Here is a 21,856-nt window from a genome sequence, read left to right as displayed (position 1 = left end):
AAACAAATCTAAGTGTTGCATGGATTGACTACAAGAAAGCCTTTGATTCATTGCCTCACACATGGATACTAAAATGTTTAGAAACAACTGGTGTCAGCAAAAACATTCAGATATTAATTTAAAAAGCAATGAGCATGTGGAGTACACAGTTAACAATCAATGGCGAGACACTTGGACAGGTTAGCATTAGAAGAGGCATTTTCCAAGGGGACTCACTATCCCCTCTGTTGTTTGTAATCGCTATGACCTCACTTTCACAAATACTAAACAAAACAGGCCTCGGATACCAAACATCTAAAACATCCAGTAAAATCAACCATCTGCTGTACATGGACGATCTGAAGTTGTATGGAAAGTCCCAGTCAGAAATTCAATCATTGCTAAGCACTGTCGGTATATTCAGTAGCGATATAGCAATGGAGTTTGGACTAGACAAGTGTGCTGCATTAATAATGAACAGAGGGAAAATAAGAAAAACAGAAGGAATAGAACCGCCCAATGGAAGCAAGATCAAGAACCTGGAAGAAAAAGAACATTACAAATACTTGGCATACGCCAGGCTGATAACATTGCACACACTGAAGTTAAAAGAAAAACTGGAAGTGAATACATCAGGAGAGTTAGAAAAATCCTCAAGTCCAAACTCAATGGTGGGAACACCATACAAGCCATAAACACCTGGGCTATACCTGTTATCAGATACACTGCAGGAATAATAGACTGGACCCAGGCAGAGCTAGGGACGCTGGATCGTAAGACCAGGAAAATCATGACCATCAATCATGCTCTGCACCCCCGCAGTGATGTAGATAGGCTATACCTCCCTCGCAGCTCAGGTGGAAGAGGAATGCTGCAAGTCCATCAAACAGTAGAGGACGAGAAAATAGGCCTTGAAGAATATATCAAGGACAGTGAAGAAGATGCACTTCAAATGGTCAATAACGAAAACTATTCAACACCAATGAAACAAAGGAGGCCTACAAGAAAGAACAAGTCAAGAACCGAGCAGAAAAATGGAGAAATAAGCCGCTGCATGGTCAATATTTGCACAATATAAGTGGAAAATCAGACATCACCAAGACCTGGCAATGGCTTAAGAATGGCAACTTGAAGAAAGAAACAGAGGGTTTAATACTGGCTGCGCAAGAACAGGCACTAAGAACAAATGCAATAAGAGCAAAAGTAGAAAAGTCAACCACAAACAGCAAGTGCCGCCTTTGTAAAGAAGCAGATGAAACAGTGGACCACCTAATCAGCTGTTGTAAAAAGATCGCACAGACTGACTACAAACAAAGGCATGACAAGGCAGCAGGGATGATACACTGGAATATCTACATAAAATACAAGCTACCTGTAGCCAAAAATTGGTGGGACCATCAAATTGAAAAAGTGGTTGAAAATGAAGATGTAAAAATATTATGGGACTTCTGACTACAAACAGACAAACATCTGCCACACAATACACCAGATATCACTGTAGTCGAGAAGAAAGAAAAACAAGTCAAAATAATCGACATAGCAATACCAGGGGATAGCAGAATAGAAGAAAAAGAAATAGAAAAAATCACAAAATACAAAGATCTACAAATTGAAATTGAAAGGCTGTGGCAGAAAAAGACCAAAATAATCCCAGTGGTAATTGGCGCCCTAGGTGCAGTTCAAAAAGACCTTGAAGAGCAGCTCAACACCATAGGGGCCACAGAAATCACCATCAGCCAATTACAAAAAGCAGCTTTACTGGGAACAGCCTATATTCTGCGACAATATCTATAACAACTGACAATAAAATTCTGGCATCCCAGGTCCTTGGGAAGGACTCGATGTCTGGATAAAACAAACAAGTCAATAACACCTGTCTGACTGTGTAAACAAGAAATAATGTGTTGGAATGGAGGCGGAGACTTGAAAAGAAGAAGGAATGGGTTAATATAAGAAATAAATAGATATGCTCAGCTGACATACTTATCTCTTGTTATAAAATTTGGCCATGTAAGGCGATTCACACCTTAGAGAGGCAAATCTGGCTATGCTACTCAACAGGTAGCTGTAGCCAATCACAGCAATGAGTTTACACGTCCTTTCTTAACATGTTTGTTGCAACAAGCTTTTTCATTTTAAGGTGTCCACTTAAAAGCATCTTATACCTAAAACCATAATGTGAGAAATGGGCTATAGCCTTGAGTATAAGAATGCCGGTCAAGCACAGGAAACAGGTTTTGTTTTTTTTGTAGACTAGGTTGCCTTGGACCTGGAACAAAAAGATTTGAATCTAACAGGGGCTTCCCAACCTGGACCCTAAAGAGGTCTTGGAGAAGGTCTTTAGTGGTGAAAAGCTCAACAGCATGTTTATGCTACATACAACTTACTCTTGCTTCATTCTGCTGAAGTTTTTCTTCCATACTTAGAGCAGTTGGAGAATCCAGAAGTGCTATCTAAATTAAGCAGATTTAAAACAAAACAAAAACATGATTATATCGCAAAACATAAGTTACCTTTACTGCATTTTTAGACCACTGTCCTGAAAGCAGTTTTATAGTGATAGATCCTGGTGGCTTCTGTGCTAGTTACTAAGTTGAAGATCAGGACTGTTGGATAATTTAAGACACACACAGTGAAGTTTTAAACAAAATATTGTCCTCCATTCCTTTATGTGATAAGCAGGATCATCAGTTGCAACTTGTTTCACATCTTCCAAAATGTGTCTCACATTTGATAGACACCGCTACACAAGTCAAGTTTTTCCAGCTCTCCATCCCTTCTGGAAACTTTCACGTAAATGAAGCAGCTTTTTAAACATACCTTCTAATAATAAATGTGATTGTGCCAGTTCCTATCAGTGAAATACAACCACCAAAAAAATAAATAAAAGTAGTGGTTTCCACATAATCAGGTCACTCCCTAGGTATGCAGAAGTACGCAAGTTCATCAATTAAAAGAAAAGAGAAGGAACACTCCTGTTAGAATAGTTCTCCAACAAGAGTTCCCTATAATAATGAAATTGGTTGGTTGCGTGCTCTGTGATGGCTGAAAATCCTTAAAAGCTGGTGATCTAGTAGGTCATTTGGTACGTTCCGTAATTTCCATACCAGCAATATCAGCAGTCATGGCCCCACAAGTGAATGCATTATCTAATTCTAGTACTCCTGTGCTAGTGATGGCTTGCACTTCCATTTGAGGCACCAGTTGCAACACAGTGGATTTGGTAGGGATGTGCAAATTGATTCAGGTACAAATCAATTTGTACCCAAATCTAGCTGATTCGGGTGATTTGGAGACAAAACAAATCACCCCTGTGATCCACTGGCTAGATTCGGAGACAAATTGAATTGCCCCTGATTAGATATGAATCAGTTCAAGATTCGGATCTCTCCTATTAATTTCCCCAGATTCCCAGCTTGCTTGCTTGCTTTCTTTTTTTAAAGTGAAGCTCTAGCCCTTGTAGAAGTGGAGTTATGGAGCAAAATGTGTGGTCACTATTTGTCAAGTGTTTGGATTCTTTGGTGTATAATAACTTTCCCTCAATGAATCCCTATGAGGATTTATTACACACCTTAATGTCTTCTATTCATTTTGACTGTCTTTTCGACAGTGCCAACTGTCAACTGCCATGTGCCAACGACAACCCACTCCCACCCACAAGGCAGTGGGGTACTACTCAGTTTATGTTCTAGGACTTTTTTCAAGTGTTTAGGTTCTTTGGTGTCTAATAACATTTCCTCTAAATGAATCCCTATGATGATTCATTATACACCAAAGAGTCTAAACACCTCAGAAATTCCTAATATTGAAACTGAGTGCCCAGTGGCTTGTGGATTGTGGGGTAGTTGGAACATGGGATGCCACTAATTCCCCACCCCCTCCTGCAAAGCAGTGGGGTCAAAATGAACAGAAGAAATGAAGGTGTATAATTAATAATAATAATAATTCGATTGCTATACCGCCCTTCCAAAAATGGCTCAGGGAGGTTTACATAGAGAAATAATAAATAAATAAATAAGATGGATCCTTGTCCCCAAAGGGCTCACAATCTAAAAGAAACATCAGATAGACACCAGCAACAGTCACTGGAAGTACTGTGCTGGGGGTGGATAGGGCCAGTTACTCTCCCCCTGCTAAATAAAGAGAACCACCACAGTAAAAGGTGCCTCTTTGCCAAGTTAGCACCAAAGAGTCTAAAAACTTCAAAAATACCTAAAAAATAAACTGAGTACCCTGTGTGGGGGCGGCGGGGGGGAGGGTATAGTTTGCACATGGCAGTTGACAGTTGGCACTGCCCAGTGACAGTCAAAATGAACAGAAGAAATGAAGGTGTGCAATGAATACTCATAGGAATTCATTATGAGGAAAAGTTATTATATACCAAAGAATCCAAAAACTTGAAAAAATGACTGCACATTTTGCTCCATAACTCCACTTCTACAAGGGCTAAGATTTTATTATTATTGATGAGCCCCTGGTGGCGCAGTGGTAAAACTGCCGCCCTGTAACCGGAAGGTTACAAGTTCGATCCTGACCAGGGGCTCAAGGTTGACTCAGCCTTCCATCCTTCCGAGGTCGGTAAAATGAGTACCCAGAATGTTGGGGGCAATATGCTAAAATCATTGTAAACCGCTTAGAGAGCTCTGGCTATAGAGCGGTATATAAATGTAAGTGCTATTGCTATTGCTATTATTATTATTATTTAGAAAGCTGGGGATCCTTTTTAGGGTTAGGATATGGCAACTTCGAATCCCCATTGTTTCCTATGGTGGAAATTTTCAAAATCAGTAAAAACTAAAAAAAAATCATTAAAAATCAACCAATTGCCCCACTGCCATGAAATTTGAAGGTAGGTGCACCCATGGGGACCTACCTGCCAACCAAATTTGGTGCCCCTAAGACCTTGTTAAGTGGTCCGAATTGGTCTAAATCCAAATCAAAGCAAAGCAAATACAAATCGAATCTGGGATTATTTGGAGCAGGTAGATTTGGATACAAAACAAATCAGGGGTGATTTGTTTTGGGCACAAATCGAATCAAAAAAATCGATTTGTGCACATCCCTAGGATTCTGTGCAATTCCTTTGCATGCAGAGAACTGAGAGTGAAGATTTATCCCTGATATGATTGGGACAGGGTTGAGGACAACCAGCAAAAGCCCCAGCTTTAAAGGATTTCCAGATTTCACAGAGCTGTCCACTGTATATCAATCTGGAGAAGTATTTGTTAGTGCTTCTGCAATGTGCAACAGCTTCTCCCTGCACTGAAGCAAAACTGATGGCTGCAAATGCTTATACCCAGGAGGACAAGGTCTGTACCCTTTTGCATTAATAGTGCAACCCCTTAGCCCAGGACCTTTCCCTACACAGTAAAGCACTAAACTAGTGCCTTTACTTGTAATGCGTTTGCATCAACACTTCATAGTAGAAGATGTAATAGTACAAAGAATTAACTAGCGTGACACTGCAGTAGGTTACCCACTACCCAAAGGCAAATGGTGTCCGGAAAATGCCTGCTCTAGATTGACTTACTGTATGCAAATCAATATGATATTAAAGCAAGCCATCTCCTTAAGACAGAGAAACAGATGGCGTTGCTCAAACAAAGTACTCATGTCACAAGTACAAGCTAACCTGATTCCCCTGAGCAAGCAGGGTTTTCAGTCGAGCTATTTCAGCTCGAAGCTCACGAATTAGCTTGACGTTTGGATCCTCATTAATGGTAGGCTTGTTGATTATGTTTTTAGCTCGGTTTGCATAGCGAAGGGTGCTTAAGGTTTCTCCATAATTAACATCAGCAGGTGAAATAGCTGAGAAAAATGCAGAAATAGGTTATACAGATACTCCATTTCTTTACAAGTCCCAGATCAGAAGGGAAGTGGTATATTTTACTGCTATGATGGCAACCTTTCCACAACTATTTTGTTATTAATTTGGTTGCCATTTCTATGCAACCACAGAGGCAAAGCATAGCATACGTAAAGGCAAGCATAGCATACTTCACCATACAGACCATTACAAGCTCTTATGAAAAGAAAAAGGTGTGGTAGCCTTACAATTCTATAATGTCACAACCCAGACACTACTTAAAACAAGACTCCTCGCAATATATTGACATTGGTATTTTGCTTTCTGTCCTGCTTCCAACAATGAAGGAGGTTCACTTTCTGGTGTCTGACACAAATAATGCCTAGGATAGGTAACAGGCAGATTTCAGAGACGCCGCTTAGCAGCTCTCAGCTGAAGAGTGCTACTCATCAGAAACAGACAGCAGTAAAAAGTGCAGCCAGCTTCATGCTGCATCCAGAGCAGGGCCAGGCACTTCACTCACTTAATTTGTCCCCCACTTACCCCCAGCTAGCAATGCACAGAGTACTTTTTCTGGGATGAGACATGGCTGGATTGGACCTGTCTATCTGTCTCTAACCTATGAAGGGACTGCCTGCTCCCAATGGTTTCTGCCTGCCTAACAAGGTCATCAGAGGGGCCTTTGCTCTGTGGTGCCGACACAGAGAGGCTTAAGTTGTCATGCACACAGGACAGGGCCTTCTCTGTTGTTGCCCCCAAGGGCTCTGGAATGCTTTCCCAGTGAATGTCCGCTCTTTGACATCTGTGGCTGCTTTTAAAGAACAATTGGACCTTTTTATTTGCTCAGGCTTTTACCCCTCCTGCTTCTGTTTGTCTTTTTAATGGTTGTTTTTGTTTTATGGTTTTTATTGTTTTGAACTGATTTTAAGGGAGTGATAACTGATTTTTATGGAGTGTTATTGTATTTTAACCTTTCTAAACTGCCTTGGGATGCCTTATGAAAGGCGGTATAAAAATTGAGTGAATGAATGAATGAATGAATGAATGAATGAATGAATGAATGAATGAATGAAATGAATTCAAAACAAGGCTACATGGCGAGCATCAGTCCTCTAAAAGCCCATGAGCTCATGACCTCCCTTGGGAAGCTATTCTTCATCAGGTACAGCCTCTGGCTTAGCAGCTGAGTGGGGCACTCTACAAAATAACCATCAGAAGGTGGGTGGGTGGGTGGTGGGGCCCCCGGGAAAAGTTTCAAATTATACTCCTGAGAAGATGGCTAAGGGTAGTAGAATCTCTCTTGCATCAGTCATCTTAACATTTGACTTGAATAGGTTTGCAGTATTCTTGATGTTGCCCAATATGAGTTATGAGCTGCTGTTCAACTGTTCTCTCTTGTTTATTGCCAGGTTGTTGTTATGCTTGTTGTTGGCCACTTTCAGCACCCTACTGGATGGAAAAGCAAAATATAAGCACGAACTGAAATGAAATGAGAGGATTTTATTTCATTTGTTAGTGCTTGTATCCTACGTTCCATTTACACAACAGAAGGAGCTGTGTGATGCATGGCACAATCCTCTACCCTCAAATGCCAAACTGTCAAAAGTAGCGTTTTAATAAAGTTGCAGACTGTTTCTTCATCCAGCATGTGCACTGACTCTCGCTCCCCAAAGCAGGCTATTCTTCTCTCTGCTCCCAAAGCAGGCTATTGTTAAAGTTTTGATGTGATGATAGCCCTTCCGCTTCATATTATCAAATCAATTGGATTTGTAGGATGTCTCTATTTAAAAGTAAAGCATTGTGAATAAAGATAACTTAAACACACTCACTTGCAATCATTATTGTTTTAGAGTTTCCTCCTAAGCTGTCTTTCAAGAGCCAAGTCAAAACAGAGTCCCTGTAAGGCACAAATACTTGTTTCTTCTTTGTAAGTGGGTTTGAGGCATCCTGAGATAAGTCGGCTGAAAAGGAGGGAAACAATGAGGCAACTTTATCGTTAGAGAGGCCCAGATAACAAGTATAATACAATCTCACTTAAATATGCAACAAATTAACACAACGTACCTAAGGCAGAAATTACATTTCCCAGAGTAACCAGGGATTTGTTAATATTTCCTCCTTCTTTCAGTCTGACGCCTGTAGCACCAGTGGCATCTGCTCTCTCACTGCCAGCAAGGTCTACCAAGTGTATTTTGCTAACAGTCTCACATGGCATTTCAGCATCAAACTTGGCCTAGAGGGAAGAAAGAACAAGAACAAGGTATAGAGCTATAAAACTCTAAAATTTATTCAGTCATATTGCTCTTGTTCTGATGGATGGGTGGACAGAGGAGATCTGATCTTGAGGCATCATGAACTGTCCCCTTAACTAAGTAGGGTCTGTCCTGGTTTGCATCTAAATGGGTGAACACTGTAAGATATTCCCCTTAGGGGATGGGGTCACTCTGGGAAGAGCATCTGCATGCTTGCATGCAGAAGGTTCCAAGTTCCCTCCCTGGCACCTCCAAGACAGGGCTTAAAAGAGATTCCTGCCTGAAGCCTTGGAGAGGCTGCTGCCAGTTTGTGTAGACAATACTGAGCTAGATGGACCAATAGTCTGATTCGGTATAAGGCAGCCTCCTATGTTCCTATTACAAAGACACAATTATTTCACAGTTATAATAGGCATATACTAGGAGTACAACTTTGAGTAACAATTCTATTCCAAACATTCAAGTTAACTTAAAAACAAAATCAGACAAGAGTGTCTTCATTTTTCAACATATTGCTATACTAGAGAAATTGGAGTGAAATAGCTTGAAGTCAAATAAATCTGTGCTTTCAACATGCATAATTAATTGTTCCATTTGAAGCCCTGGGGTGGGGGGGGGGAGTGGACGGGACTTTATGGTTTCTATTTAGAGGTCCCATGTATACTGTTTTATTCTAAATTTGCCAGCACAAGAAAGTGTTCCCTACTTCTGTCCTACTTTTAATCTCAGACATTATCAAAGTACTGATTTTGCTATAGTAATTGACCATAGTAGCTGATGAGTTCCATTTAGCCATACAACACATTGCCTTTCACCCTTTTCTAAGACATGTAGTCCTGCATGTTCACATGCTCATGTCCCATTAGTTTCAACAGAACTTAAAAGCACAAGACAGCAACCTAACAGCCTGGCTTGCACCACAGTGGTAGTTTCACTTTGTTCTGCTGCAGAGATTAAACTCATAATGAAAGTAATTCAGTAAATGATATTGCAGAGAAACGGGAAGTATTGAGGGGAAAGAAGAGAAACAAGGCATTTCTTCTAAATCAACTTTTCTTCTCTTCCCCCCACCCTAGAAGAAAAAATGACAGAGCGAGAGTTCAACAGCACAGAGTTCTGCAAATTGATTTCAGTGCCAGGGCTCAGGCCTGAAACATGCAAGCCATAAAGAAGAGAGTGCCTTTGAGAATGTGCAGAGTATATCTCAACGGAGTAATCACAATCATTCCACACACATCTGAGCTGAGGGACTGCAGTTAGCCATCTGTTCCATACATTAAACTTGGATGGGATTATTTTGGGGGGGGGGGGAGGAAGAGGAAAGAAAAAGTGTCACTCTGCCCATTTCCCCTGAACTCTCCCCTCTCTGTTCCCAGTGTTCAGTTTCAGGACCAAACTACACATGATACAAAATACTTATGATTATAACTCCTAGCATTTTTTAAAAGCAGGTTGAGAGGCTCCAAATTTGATTTAAATCACAACATTAAGGGAGGGGGCAAAATATTCAGCTGTGTGGCTAACAGCAGCTGTGGAGGGGGCTGTATTAACACTCTCCCCACTCCTACTCTGGTGCTCCAATCGCTTAAAAAAAGAATCAAAACATTGGGTGACCCAATACAGCTCTCCCATGTCTTGTGCAATTTAGCCCTCAGGTGAAGGAGAGAAACACACACCTCGCCTGACTCCCAGGCACTCTTGGATTAGAGACATAATATCCAAAAAGGCTTGTGCCAAAGCACCTCGTGTTCTAGAAACTAAGCACAGCACTAAGCCTACATTCCTTTGAATCTAGGAGGTGGTTCCTTTGAATCACATTTCAATCCTCTACTCAAATTCAGTGAGCTTCAGTTGAGATTTGAGACATTTCATTTCATAGTTCACTAATAGCTGCAACACTATTTTGTTTTTCCTTTCGAACCTGAGTGAAGTTGATTGTGAAAATGGCATGGGATCTACTGCTGACATCATTCATCCCAGTTGCGGCAGTGGTCCGGTTTATGTTTCCTGCATCCATAAGTTCTTCTACATCACTATAATTTTGTACCAGGTGTTTAGACAAGTCTGACAAAAATACAAACAAATTTGATTATTCAGTAAAATAAAATTTAGGAATGTACCTAAATGGCAAGCTTAAGAGGCCATATTGAACAGAAGACTGCTGAGCCTGTTAAATGTATAGAAAGACACCCTGAAGAAATTTGCACTCTTCCTACAGATGTTGTACTCTTGAGAGACTTTAACATACATTGTAATGGGATGGATTAAGACAATTACTTTCTAATTAGGGCTCTTCCATCACAAGTGTCTTTGATTTATAAGTCAGACCCATCATTAGTCTCAAATCAATTAGCAGGGCCATCAAACACCAGAAGAAATCTTTAAATTTTCATAGTGACAGAGCAAAAACTACACACAAATTAGCAGACCTGAATAGGGATCATAGACTTTTATAATTTCATTTACACTAGCCTTCAATTTATAACCAAGACAAATTTATTCAATTAAGCATACAACATGGGTATCCAATATATGGATGTGACAGACTGTTTAAGTCTCACCTTCAACGTAAGGGCCTTCTTTTGGATGTTCACGAATTCTTAAGTTATTTGTTTTTGAAGACTTGCGCCTCAGTAAGTCTCTGACACGTTCATTGTAAATCTCCAGGTAACTGGAACAAAAGATAATTAAATCAGAAGATGACTATTCAAGTTTAAAAACCAAAGTATGCAAATTAATCTATCCTACACAAGGACTATGTCCATGAAGGTACAGGTACATGGGACTTTAGCCACAAGTAAAAATGAGTCAAGGGGGTTATTCTCATGTATTAATAACATACAGATAAAAAGATAGCCTTAAGGCATAAGACCTCACAATAGATTTGTGAGAGTCAAGGTGGCCCAGTGGATGGAGAGTAAGATTTTGTTCTGGGAGAGTCCCATTTCTGTCATATGCTCATGGGGTGACCTGGCCAAATCACTCTCTCTCAGCTTACCTGTAAAATAGAAATGTTAACTGCCTACTTTGCATGCACACATTGTTGCAAGTGCAAATATCACAGAGACCATAGACTGTCATGCTGGCTTTAAAAAAAGGGGGGGGTATAACAACTTCTCTACTAAAACTATACTAATCACAATTTGCACTGATGTATTATTTTAAGGAATCATTACAGTGGGCTGTATCCCAGCTTGGACAAAAGAAGCTCATGCAATAGAGTTCCTCTGTTGCCCTTTTCCCCACCGCAGCCCCCCATACCCCTATAAAAATGTGTCCTGAAGGGCTGCAGGGGAGATGGGAATCGGCTGAAAGCAGACTGAGGCAACTTCAGCAGTTTCCCCTTCCTCCTGCAGCCTTTGCAAGCCCCATTTCCTTCAGCTAGACTTAACCAGCTGAGAGCTTGGATTTCCCCAACTAAATAGCACCCTGGTGGCGCAGTGGTAAAACTGCCGCCCTGTAACCAGAAGGTTACAAGTTCGATCCTGACCAGGGGCTCAAGGTTGACTCAGCCTTCCATCCTTCCGAGGTCGGTAAAATGAGTACCCAGAACGTTGGGGGCAATATGCTAAATCATTGTAAACTGCTTAGAGAGCTCCGGCTATAGAGCGGTATATAAATGTAAGTGCTATTGCTATTGCTATTGCTATTGCTAAATAGCAATGCTATCTCAACTGAGGTGAGGCCAAATTTCTATAAAATAAAATACATATTATTTGCTTAGACATTTTGGCCAACAAGAGACACAAGAGCTTACAATGTGTAGCCCCAGATTAAAACCTGCAAACCATCATTCCTCCTTTTGTGAAGCTCTTAAAACATATTCCCAGGTCCAGCAATAGAATGATCACTGGTTACAGTACATGAGTAGTGATTTCCAACATGCATTTGAATTTTTTTGTTAATTTAGAGCCGTACACAGAAAATTTGTCCAGCTACGTTCACTCCAAGAAAAAGGAAAAAATGCCAGCAGACTTGAGTAACTGTCAGTTTAGATATTCTATGAAATTTACAAGGATTTATGTCAATGATATTCACTATTTATCAAGAGGGGGCCACTTTAGCAAAAAGTCTCCAAAGCAAAAACCATTTTCTACCGTGCCGACTTCCACATAGTGCTGTACCTTCCTCAGTGTCAGGAGGTGGAGGTTAGGCAGCTTTAAGAGAAAGAGAGTTCTGCTGAGCTCCAATGTCATCTTGGAAGGTGTGCCTGGAGCGCTAGGAAGTGTAGTCCTTCCCAGTGTTTTTCCCTTAGGGCTGTATGGATAAAGCACTGAAAAGGACTACATTTCCCAGCACTCCACGCATGCTGTCCAAAATGGTGCTGGGGCATGAGAGAGCTTTGTTCCCCCTTAGAGGAGTCCCACTGGCACTTGGCAAAGCACAACACTGTGCAGTGGAAACCGTTGTCTCTGCACAGTGCCAAGGTTGAACAAACAATTAGTCAGGGAGCCAGACTTGGGGTCAATAGGAGTTGCCACTGACTCCCAGGCCTTGCAATGAAGAACACTGTCTTGTGTAGGCCGAGTGGAATGGCCCTTATGGGTAGCACCTAATAGGGGCAAAGCAGGTGGAGTCTCTTCAGAGTGCTACAAGAGAACATAATACAAAATTAGCTTTGGGATTCCACACGGAACAAACAGGTTTGAGAAGTGGTCATAACTAAATGATGGTGAAATACAGACAGAAGAACTTCGTTCTCATCTAATGAGCTGAGACAGCAAAAAAGGAAGGGATAGACAGAAGGGCAGGCAGATAACCTTGGCTGCATATAGGCACACACTTGCTATACAAACATACCTGACCTCTGTTCGAAAAGAGGCTTCATTCCATCTTGTTTTCTCATTTATTCGGTTGAATAGCCCTTCACAAATCCGAGGTATTAAACCAGCATCCCCCTACAACAGGAGCAATCATCAAAAATTCACTATCTATAATATAAAGCTGCTTGGGCCTCACACACTCTGATGTGAAACTCCCAGACCAAACCACAAAAGATAGAAACATGCCATTTTGGCAGGTAGCTTCTAGACCTCGCCCACATTATCAGAAAAAATCTAAACCCCTGGAAAAATACATTAATGTCATGGGGAAATCAGGAAAACTCTCCAATGGACAGCATGGGTCATGAGACCTCATAGAACAAGGAAAAGGCAAAAGTCATCATGACATAAGACATTAATATGCTTGTACACTGCATGCTGTTTTAATAGTATATTAGCTGACCTGGTGCAGAGCATCTGCGCCCCTAGTTCTCCCTGTCTCTTCCCGACCCAGCCCCATTTCATTCTCCCCCCCCAGCCCCATTTCTCCCCGGTGGCCAGCCAGCCTGGCCGCTGCTTCTCCTTCCCGCCGCTTTTCCCAGCAGGCCGGGCCATCCTTCATTTTGGCCAGCAGGCGGGCCAGAGATGAAGTGCACCGCCCACTCCGCCTGTTTTGCCTGCCTGCCTGCCCGGCAGCCACCTTCTTCCACCCAGCAGGCTGTGCCATCTTTTCTTTTAGCCGGCAGGCAGGCCAGAGAGGGAGTGTGCTGCCCTCTCTGCTGCCCACCCACCCACTGGCCACTTACTCTGCCTGGCAGTGGCCATTCACCACCATTCTTTCCCTCACCAGTCGGCCAGCTACTGCTGCTGCCACCATTTTCTTGCCGTACCTGTGGCTAGCTGGGCAGCTGCTTGTGAACTCTTGCAAGAACTGCCACACATGGGATTAGCCACTGGTACGTCTTAGAGAATTAAATATATAGATAGATATATAGATAATAATACAGCAGCTGCCACCTTAAAAAAAATCACTGCCAGAGTGATTTGAAAAATTCAAAGCCAGAAAATTTGGAGTCTCTAGTTCAGGCAGAAATAATTTTTAAAATATTTTAATTCAGCAAATACAAATTCCAATAGTCTGTTGGGGCTGTTTTTCCAACACTAACATTAAGCTTTAAATCTGTAATCCTAGACCTGCTTACTAAGCAGCAAATTTCATTGTGGAACTTACTTCTGAATAAAAATGTATAGGTCTGTGCATCTTTTTCTCCCCAAAGCCTGCATCTTTTGCTACAAAGTACATAATTTGGGAAATCCACAATGTCTGTATATGTGATTAGATATACCTGTGGAGTAACTGGACCCACAAAATCAATTTTGTAAATTCTTGCCTTTACCTGTGCTAAATAGAAAGACTCCTTGAAATTATTCCATCCAATATAGAACCATTGGGGAAATTAAAAGATTCCTTTTGACAGTTTATAATGGGGGTCTCAAACTCAATTTACTACAGGGCCAATGCCAGTCCTTAAATCCTCCTAGGAGTACCAAGAATGTCACTGCATCAGTGTTAAAAAAAACCCCAACAACTTAATTTTCATATAGATTCCAATTTCTTGGAAGGGGGAGTGGAACCATCACACAATTGTATAGAACTCCTCACAGACCGGAGAGTTTTTAGCAATTCGCTGGAATACTTCCATTCAGAGTCACCTAATGGCGCAGCAGGAAATGACTTGACTAGCAAGCCAGAGGTTGCTGGTTCGAACCCCTGCTGGTATCTTTCCCAGACTATGGGAAACACCTATATTGGGCAGCAGTGATATTGGAAGATGCTGAAAGGCATCATCTCATACTGCATGGGAGATGGCAATGGTAAACCCCTCCTGTATTCTACCAAAGACAACCACAGGGCTCTGTGGTCGTTGGGAGCCGACACCGACCCGATGGCACACTTTACCTTTACCTTACTTCCATTCAGTTGACTGGCAGAACTGGCAACATTTCTTTATTGACCCTGCTCCTGTCCTTTCAGCAGTAACAAATGAGACCAACATTAAGCCGCGATGAGGGTGGCTCCACTATTTTAGCACTGTGCCAAGAAAAAAATCCACCTATTGAATTTGTGTGTGTCAGGCTAGTGATAAAGGCCTGGGTCCTACAAGTAGCCGGGGAACTCAGGGGCAGTCCAACAGGGAGCAGAAAGATCCCACCATCTTCCCCACACCCCTCTCCTAGTCTCCTTGTCCTTCTCTGTCTGTCCTGGGTGCTCTTGCAGGTGAAACCAGATATCTGCTTCCTCGGGTTCTCAAGCGTTCTGTTCACCCCACTCATCATCAGCTGGGCTTTAAACCGTTCCCAGTAACCAGCATATATCTCATGAGAAGATGAGCCCCCAGGCCCCAATCCAAACAGGGCTCATCCTCCTGCAAGACCGCCCTGACACAGGAAGCCTGATCTACAGTCCTCCCTTCCAATACCCCAACATCATCCCTTGGATTCTCTTTGGATCTGCCTGCTCTGACTGGCAGCTCAGATTCTCCTGCTCTGAACCAGCCCCTCTGGCTTGCCAATGCAGTCCACATGCAGCCAATGCAGGCCACCTATAGGCCTGATTAAATTAATGTGGTCCAGACTGTGGAATTGTGTGGGCCACAGATGGCAAATGTTTCATAAGTTTGAGACTCCTGATTTAGAACATAGGAAAAGCAATACAATTATATCATTGATAAGAAAAACTTGCAAGAGGCACTTCCAAAACATCAAAACTGAAAAGCATGACATACAGTGTTTCCCATCATAGTGTAAGACTTCCCAGATCCAGTTTGTCCATATGCAAAAATACAAGCATTATAACCTTCAAAAGCAGATTTGAGGACATCAGTGCCAAGGTTCTTGAAGACCTGGGAAGGAAGAATGGAAAAAGTTTTTTAAAGGATTAAAAAGAAAGAAAACCTGGCAATATTTTTAATAGAAATTCAAATCTCAACTTTTAATTTGTTCTCATCCATAAAGTACCACAACTGCTATAGCACTATAGCGTACTAGAGGAAATAGCTTAGTAAAGTATTCACTACAGATGATGGCTAAAGCATAAAAAACCAAAAATTAATTATGTGGTGCTTCTGAGAGCCCAAACAAGTGCACACTAAGGAATCCACAGTAGCACACCATCTGCTCAAAGGTTTTCTTTTTTTTTAATTGCCCAATCCACTTGTTACTGTAACCAGAGTGCTTGGCTTTAGCCAGTGCACCTGGTCTAAAAAAAGAAGAAGAAAGTCAGAAGGAGGGGACTATAACCAAACAAATAAGTGTCTGGGATCTTCAGGAGGGAGAAGGAAAAAATGGTGCACAGCAGTTGAAAGGCCAATGGTTACTCAGGAGAAGAGGAAAGAATATAAGAAGAGGAAGAGAGAGAAGGACAAGAGAAGACAGAAAGAAATAAGGAGAAAACAGAACAGAGTGCAATGAGCATATGGGCTCCACCACAACGTGTCACCTTTTAGAAGCTATGAATCCTCATGACATCATTCATGTGTCCTTAGTCAAGTATTTTAAACTGACTGTAGAAAAACTTGGTTCTGATGTACATTTTCCTGACAATTCCCCTATTTCATCTTATTAATACCTCGTATGTTTTTTCTGATTTAATAACTTGGTTAGTAAATCTATTTATTATTTATGCTATTGTCTGTATTTAGTTATTGTATAGAAACCAGGGGAAATTATAAATGGGCAGGGCCTAGAAGAATTATTTCTTCTCCCTGCGGGGGGGGGGGAAACTCAGGACCCTTAATTAGGGGGAAATTCCTTAAGAAGGGCTACATTACATTTTTCACCATATTAGAACGTCAGCCTGTGTCGTGGATACAAATATTTCCAAAACACAAAAACAATGCAAAGCAACTGTGTCTAAAGAAAGTCCTTCACAATTTGTGACCCAACAGTCATGCATGATGCCTCATCAGTGACTCAATGAATTCTAATAGAGGGAGGGAGGGAGAGCACTAATTTAAGCATACCCAAATACTTGGGCCTACCCCACTAAAGTTTTAATTTATTTTCCCCTTTGAAAGTCAAAGTTATATTCCATATCACAAACAGCTTTTAAAACTCCCCTCCATTTCAGAAAACATCTGCCCTGTGGTATAGGATGCTGCTGTTTGAGAACAAGAGGTCCAAAGCTCCTCTCAGCATGCAAATCTTGGTGGGCAGATCCAGGGCCATGGTTCTGCAGTCACACTGGGACTCAAAAGTGTGTGTATACAGGGAGGGAGGTACCCAGAAGGGTCGTGTACCCAGGCCGGCCTACCTCCTCCTCCTCCTCCTCCATTGTCTCCCCCATTCCCGATGGCTGGCCCGGCCCACCATTGCTGCCATTGTCTCCCCATTCCCGTAGCTATCTCCCAGGTGGCTGCTCTCGCAAGAGCTGCCACACATGGGATTAGTGACGAATATGCCTACGAGAGAGAGAGAGAGAGAGAGAGAGAGAGAGAGAGAGAGAGAGAGAGAGACTCCTGCAGGGGTATACCCAAAAGAAGCTGATTCAAGGGGTCCTTCTGCAAGTGAAAGGGGCCCTTGTGCAACTCTCCTGCTTATGTAAAGAGCTTCCATGGACAGTGTGCCACTGCACCAACAGATTTCGATCCACCCATTGTTTCTATGCATTCCCAAAAGCAAAAACAAACAACTCTGAAGATCAAAGACTGGCCCTCTGAATGACCATAAGTAGGGAGAAATATTGGTTTCACTCAAGTTAGTTGGGAAATCTGAGAAAGAAATTAAAATACTACCAGAGTTCAGTAATTTAGCCAGGTTAGAAAAACAGTTTGCTTACCTGTAAGTTTTTATCTTTTGGTGATCTGGTATCATTGACAATGTGGGCTTTATGCCTGTGCAATAGTCCCCACAGAAGGATTTTAAGCTCCTCATAGCATTCTGAAGCTCCACCCTTCACACACTTGGCAACTTTGGCAGCAGGGCACCTCCTAGCTCAGTTCCTGAGTGGCTGCTGTGCAGAAATGGACTTCACAAAGTAATCAAGGTAAGTGCAGTGGGTAGAACCAGAAAGCAGGGAGGCTGGGTGGGTGTTGTGAATGATACAGGATCACCAAAAGTTTTTTAAAAATAAGATAAAGGTGATCAACCTGTTTATCTTAATGGTCATCTGGTATCCTTCACAACATGGGCAATTAGCGAGCTCTCTTAGTAAGGAGGTGAATAGAGGATGTCAGTTTACAAAACCAGTCTTGGCCGCAGAGTGGATGTCCAAGGTGTAATGCTTAACAAAGGGTAAGCTGGAAGACCAGGAAGCAGCTTTATGTATTTCAGAAAAGGCAATGTTGGACAAATGAGCAGTACAAATGAACATTTATCTGGCGTAATGGGCTTTGATAATGTCCAGTGGTGCAACACCTTGTTTGTCATAGCAGATGGAAATCAGCTGGACCAGCCATTCGGAAAGTCTTTGACAAAAGATGAGTTGGCTCTTATGAGGACCACTGAAGGTAACAAAGAGCCTATTAGACTCTCTAAAGAGTCCTTAGTCTTGTTCAAATAGAAGACAAGAGCTCTCCACATGTCTAGGAAATGGAGATAGAGCCCCAGGTTATTTTATTTTATTTATTTTATTTAGTTATTTATTTTTCATTCACATTTTATATCCCGCTCTTCCTCCAAGGAGCCCAGAGCGGTGTACTACATACTTGAGTTCTCCTCACAACAACCCTGTGAAGTAGGTTAGGCTGAGAGAGAAGTGATTGGCCCAGAGTCACCCAGCAAGTCTCATGGCTGAATGGGGATTTGAACTCAGGTCTTCCCAGTCCTAGTCCAGCACTCTAACCACTACACCACACTGGCTCTCCACTAACCACCTGGTTAGAGACAGGGCTCCTGAAAAATGTTGGACGGACAATGTCTTGGTAATGTGGAACTCCAAGATAACTTTTGGTAGGAAAGCGGGATCAGTGTACATAACTTTGTTGGGGGCGGGGGAGACACAGTAAATGGAATGTCAATTCGGAGGGCAGTGAGTGAGCTAAGGATAACAGTTCAAAGGGTGCTTCAGTAAGGGTAGAAAGAACCAAGGAGAGACTCCAGGGCTCACTGGAGGATAAGAGTTGTTAAGGCCTTTTAAAAATCTTTTGCAGTCAGGGTGGGAAAACAAGGTCTTAAGAGTCCTGTCCTGAATGTACTGCAGACAGGGCTGACCTATGAGCCTTGATAAGTTGGAGAGGCCAGTATGTTCCAAGGAGGTCAAATATAGGAGGACTTGGCGCACAGAGGCAGAAGTTGGTTCAAAGCCGCTAGGCTTTGCATAGCTTACTAATCTTTTCCATTTACAGTAGTTGCTTCTGGTTGAGGCTTTCCACTTGTGGAGCAAGATCTGGTCTAGAAGTTCAGCCTCTATGCAGTTATGTTCAACGTTTGGAGGCTGTGATGGAGCACCTGGCCCCCATTCTGCGAGAGAAAGTCGGGACGCTAGTGGAGGCAGCGATGGAGGTCCCGAGACAGCCATAGGAGGAGGAACAAATGCTGTCTCAGCCACCATGGCGTGAGTATTATGCACTAGGTCCTGTGTTGCAGGATTTTACTCAGAACACATGACAGGAGAGGGAAGGGCAGGAAGAGGAAGAGATGCATTGTCCAGGATCAGTTGAATCCCCATGTAAAAATATGCATCTTTTAGATCTAGCATGGCAAGCCACTGTTCCTCTGCTAGGAGTGGGAGAAGTTATTGAAGAGTGAGCATTCAAATTTTTTTTTCATGAGGATGAAGTTGTTGAGGGAACATAGATCTAGAATAGGTCAAAGACCACCGTCCTTTGGGGGTACTTGGAAGTATCTGGAGTAGAACCCTGCCCACTGGTGCTTCTGTGAAACCAGTTCTATTGCTCCTTTGGACAACAGTTCTTGAACTTCCATTAGGAAGGTAGGAGGAGTCTTATTCCCATGAAAGGGGGAGTTGTATGGAATTCTATTGCATAGCCAGTGCAAATGATACTTAATGCCCAGGCGTTGGGTGTGATAAGACCCCAAGCTTAAAGGAAGGGTGCACATCTTATGGGTGTAGAAGTCCCAAATGGCAGGGGGACTTCAAAGTCAAAGATGTTGTTTCGATTGGTCCTGGGTTTTGATCTTTTGTTGTCTACTTCTTTGAGAGAAAGAGCATTTCTGAGAATATTGGAAGAATTTTCTGGTATCCTTCCTGTCATAGAGGTTGTACAACTATGTACAGTTTGTCAGATCTCTTAAGCCTTTGAGTGTAGGACTGAGGAGTGGAGGAGGTGATGAAGAACCTAGCCATAAACCTGGACTTTTTCATGCGCTTCATAGTTTCATTCATCTTGTTCTGTGGTAATTAGTTTGGTGTGTGATGTTGCTATCCAGATCGATAACCAGGTTGATGGTCGTGACCTAAGTGAGGCCTCCGAAGTCGATGCCGTTGAAGTTGGAGAAGGTCAGAAACAGTCCAAGGTCAGAGAAAACTAGTAAAGCAAGCCATGAACTTTGAATTTCAGGAACCAAACACAAGGAGAAAAAACCAAGGTAACTATTCACAACAGAGGTCAAGAAGGAACTGAGTTGAGAAGTGCTCTGCCGCTGAAGATACCAAGCACGCTCTGTGTGTTAAGGGCAGAGCTTCAGAACACTATGAGGAGCTTAAAATCCATCATCGTGGACTACTGTGCAGGTATAAAGCTCATGTTGTGAAGGATACCAGATCATCATTAAGATCACATATTTCTATAACTTCCTTGGTATACATGTGTGACGAATCACAGACCTCCATCATCATGAAGTGAGAGCATCACTCCACAATGTCTAACAGACCCGCCCTTCACCAATTCCCTAATCTTATCTGACATAGGAGATAGGGACACTTTACATCTCACCTTCCGGAGGGGAGGAAATTGGAATACTCTTTGAACTATGGACAGGTGTGAGACCCACATTCACCTGGGCCCAACTCACCCCCTGTCATGGTTTTAAAGTTAGAGGGCAAAGGCCTGGCCAGTGTTCACCCTTTTCCATCTGCAAATGGGTGTTCCAGAAAAGAACCTGTAGATATTAATGCTCTCTCAGTCAAGGACCTGCCTACTGACAGACTAAGGTAAAAGTCAGTACTAGTCAGTTAATGCTTTTGTATTTTCTTTTGAATTTCAGTGTGCCTTTCTTTATCTCCAGTTTCAAAATATTTCCCTCCAATTCCTTATTCTGTGTGCTACCCTTGTTTCTTAATAAAGTTCATATACTTAGAAGCGGCTTCAGTCTGATTTAAAAGGCTCTGGAGAGTTATTTGCAAACCTTTTCCCCATATGCCTCGTAAGATCATTCACTACTGTCTAGTTGTTTTCAGAATAATATACTGTCTAGAACTGGGTTGTGTGGACTCTGGTTGTAAAGGACCTGTAAGTCCCAAGCAAGACAGTTCTAGGTTCTTGAAGCCATTCCTAATCCTGGTCAGTGGCGTTAGATCAGTCTTCAACTGGTGGCAGCCTAACTCGAAGGAGCAGTGTTGCTCCTAGATTGAGATCAGAGCAATCTCTCTACTGAGGGTAGATGCCATAAAAGCATAGAGTAACCCCTGTTTCATCACAATATGCATACCAATACCTAGCATATTCTTGTTACATGAAGTTCTCTGTGAACACTTACAGCTTGATTTTGTGCATATTCTCATCAAAGTCCTACTTTATTCAATGGGCCTCATTTCCAAATTAAACATGGATAGGATTTGAAAAATCACATTTGAAAATATAGCAATAGCACTTACATTTATATACCGCTTTATAGCCAGAGCTCTCTAAGCGGTTTACAATGATTTGCATATTGCCCCCAACATTCTGGGTACTCATTTTACCGACCTCGGAAGGATGGAAGGCTGAGTCAACCTTGAGCCCCTGGTCAGGATCGAACTTGTAACCTTCTGGTTACAGGGCGGCAGTTTTACCACTGCGCCACCAGGGGCTCTTTATGGGCTATATTTCATCAGATGGGCTCTTTATGGGCTATATTTCATCAGATAACCCAAGGAGGAAAGAAAAACTGAAGAC

At 42.2% G+C, this 21,856-nt stretch overlaps 1 protein-coding gene across 9 annotated transcripts in view; it reads right to left on the bottom strand.

Annotated features, from left to right (window-relative positions):
* Nucleotides 1-21,856, bottom strand: part of KIF16B (kinesin family member 16B) — a 180,399-nt gene that overhangs the window by 135,618 nt on the left and 22,925 nt on the right. For 8 of the 9 annotated variants that reach the window (XR_008313368.1, XM_053284535.1, XM_053284534.1 and 5 more), the window contains exons 4-11: nt 15,587-15,703; nt 12,838-12,935; nt 10,599-10,708; nt 9,959-10,101; nt 7,850-8,018; nt 7,615-7,746; nt 5,612-5,787; nt 2,367-2,432 (exon numbers count right to left, since the gene is read on the bottom strand). Coding sequence is in view for 8 of the 9 variants with exons in the window: in XM_053284535.1 (XP_053140510.1) it covers nt 2,367-2,432; nt 5,612-5,787; nt 7,615-7,746; nt 7,850-8,018; nt 9,959-10,101; nt 10,599-10,708; nt 12,838-12,935; nt 15,587-15,703 (1,011 nt within the window). In the remaining variant the exon portion in view is untranslated. The remainder of the gene's footprint in view (nt 1-2,366; nt 2,433-5,611; nt 5,788-7,614; nt 7,747-7,849; nt 8,019-9,958; nt 10,102-10,598; nt 10,709-12,837; nt 12,936-15,586; nt 15,704-21,856) is intronic. The other variant, XM_053284539.1, reaches the window with a different exon arrangement.

This window comes from Hemicordylus capensis, chromosome 1 (assembly GCF_027244095.1).
Source record: "Hemicordylus capensis ecotype Gifberg chromosome 1, rHemCap1.1.pri, whole genome shotgun sequence".
Taxonomy (NCBI): Eukaryota; Metazoa; Chordata; class Lepidosauria; order Squamata; family Cordylidae; genus Hemicordylus; species Hemicordylus capensis.
The sequence above is the reverse complement of the archived record's forward strand: the minus strand, read 5'-3'. Positions and strand labels throughout refer to the sequence as shown.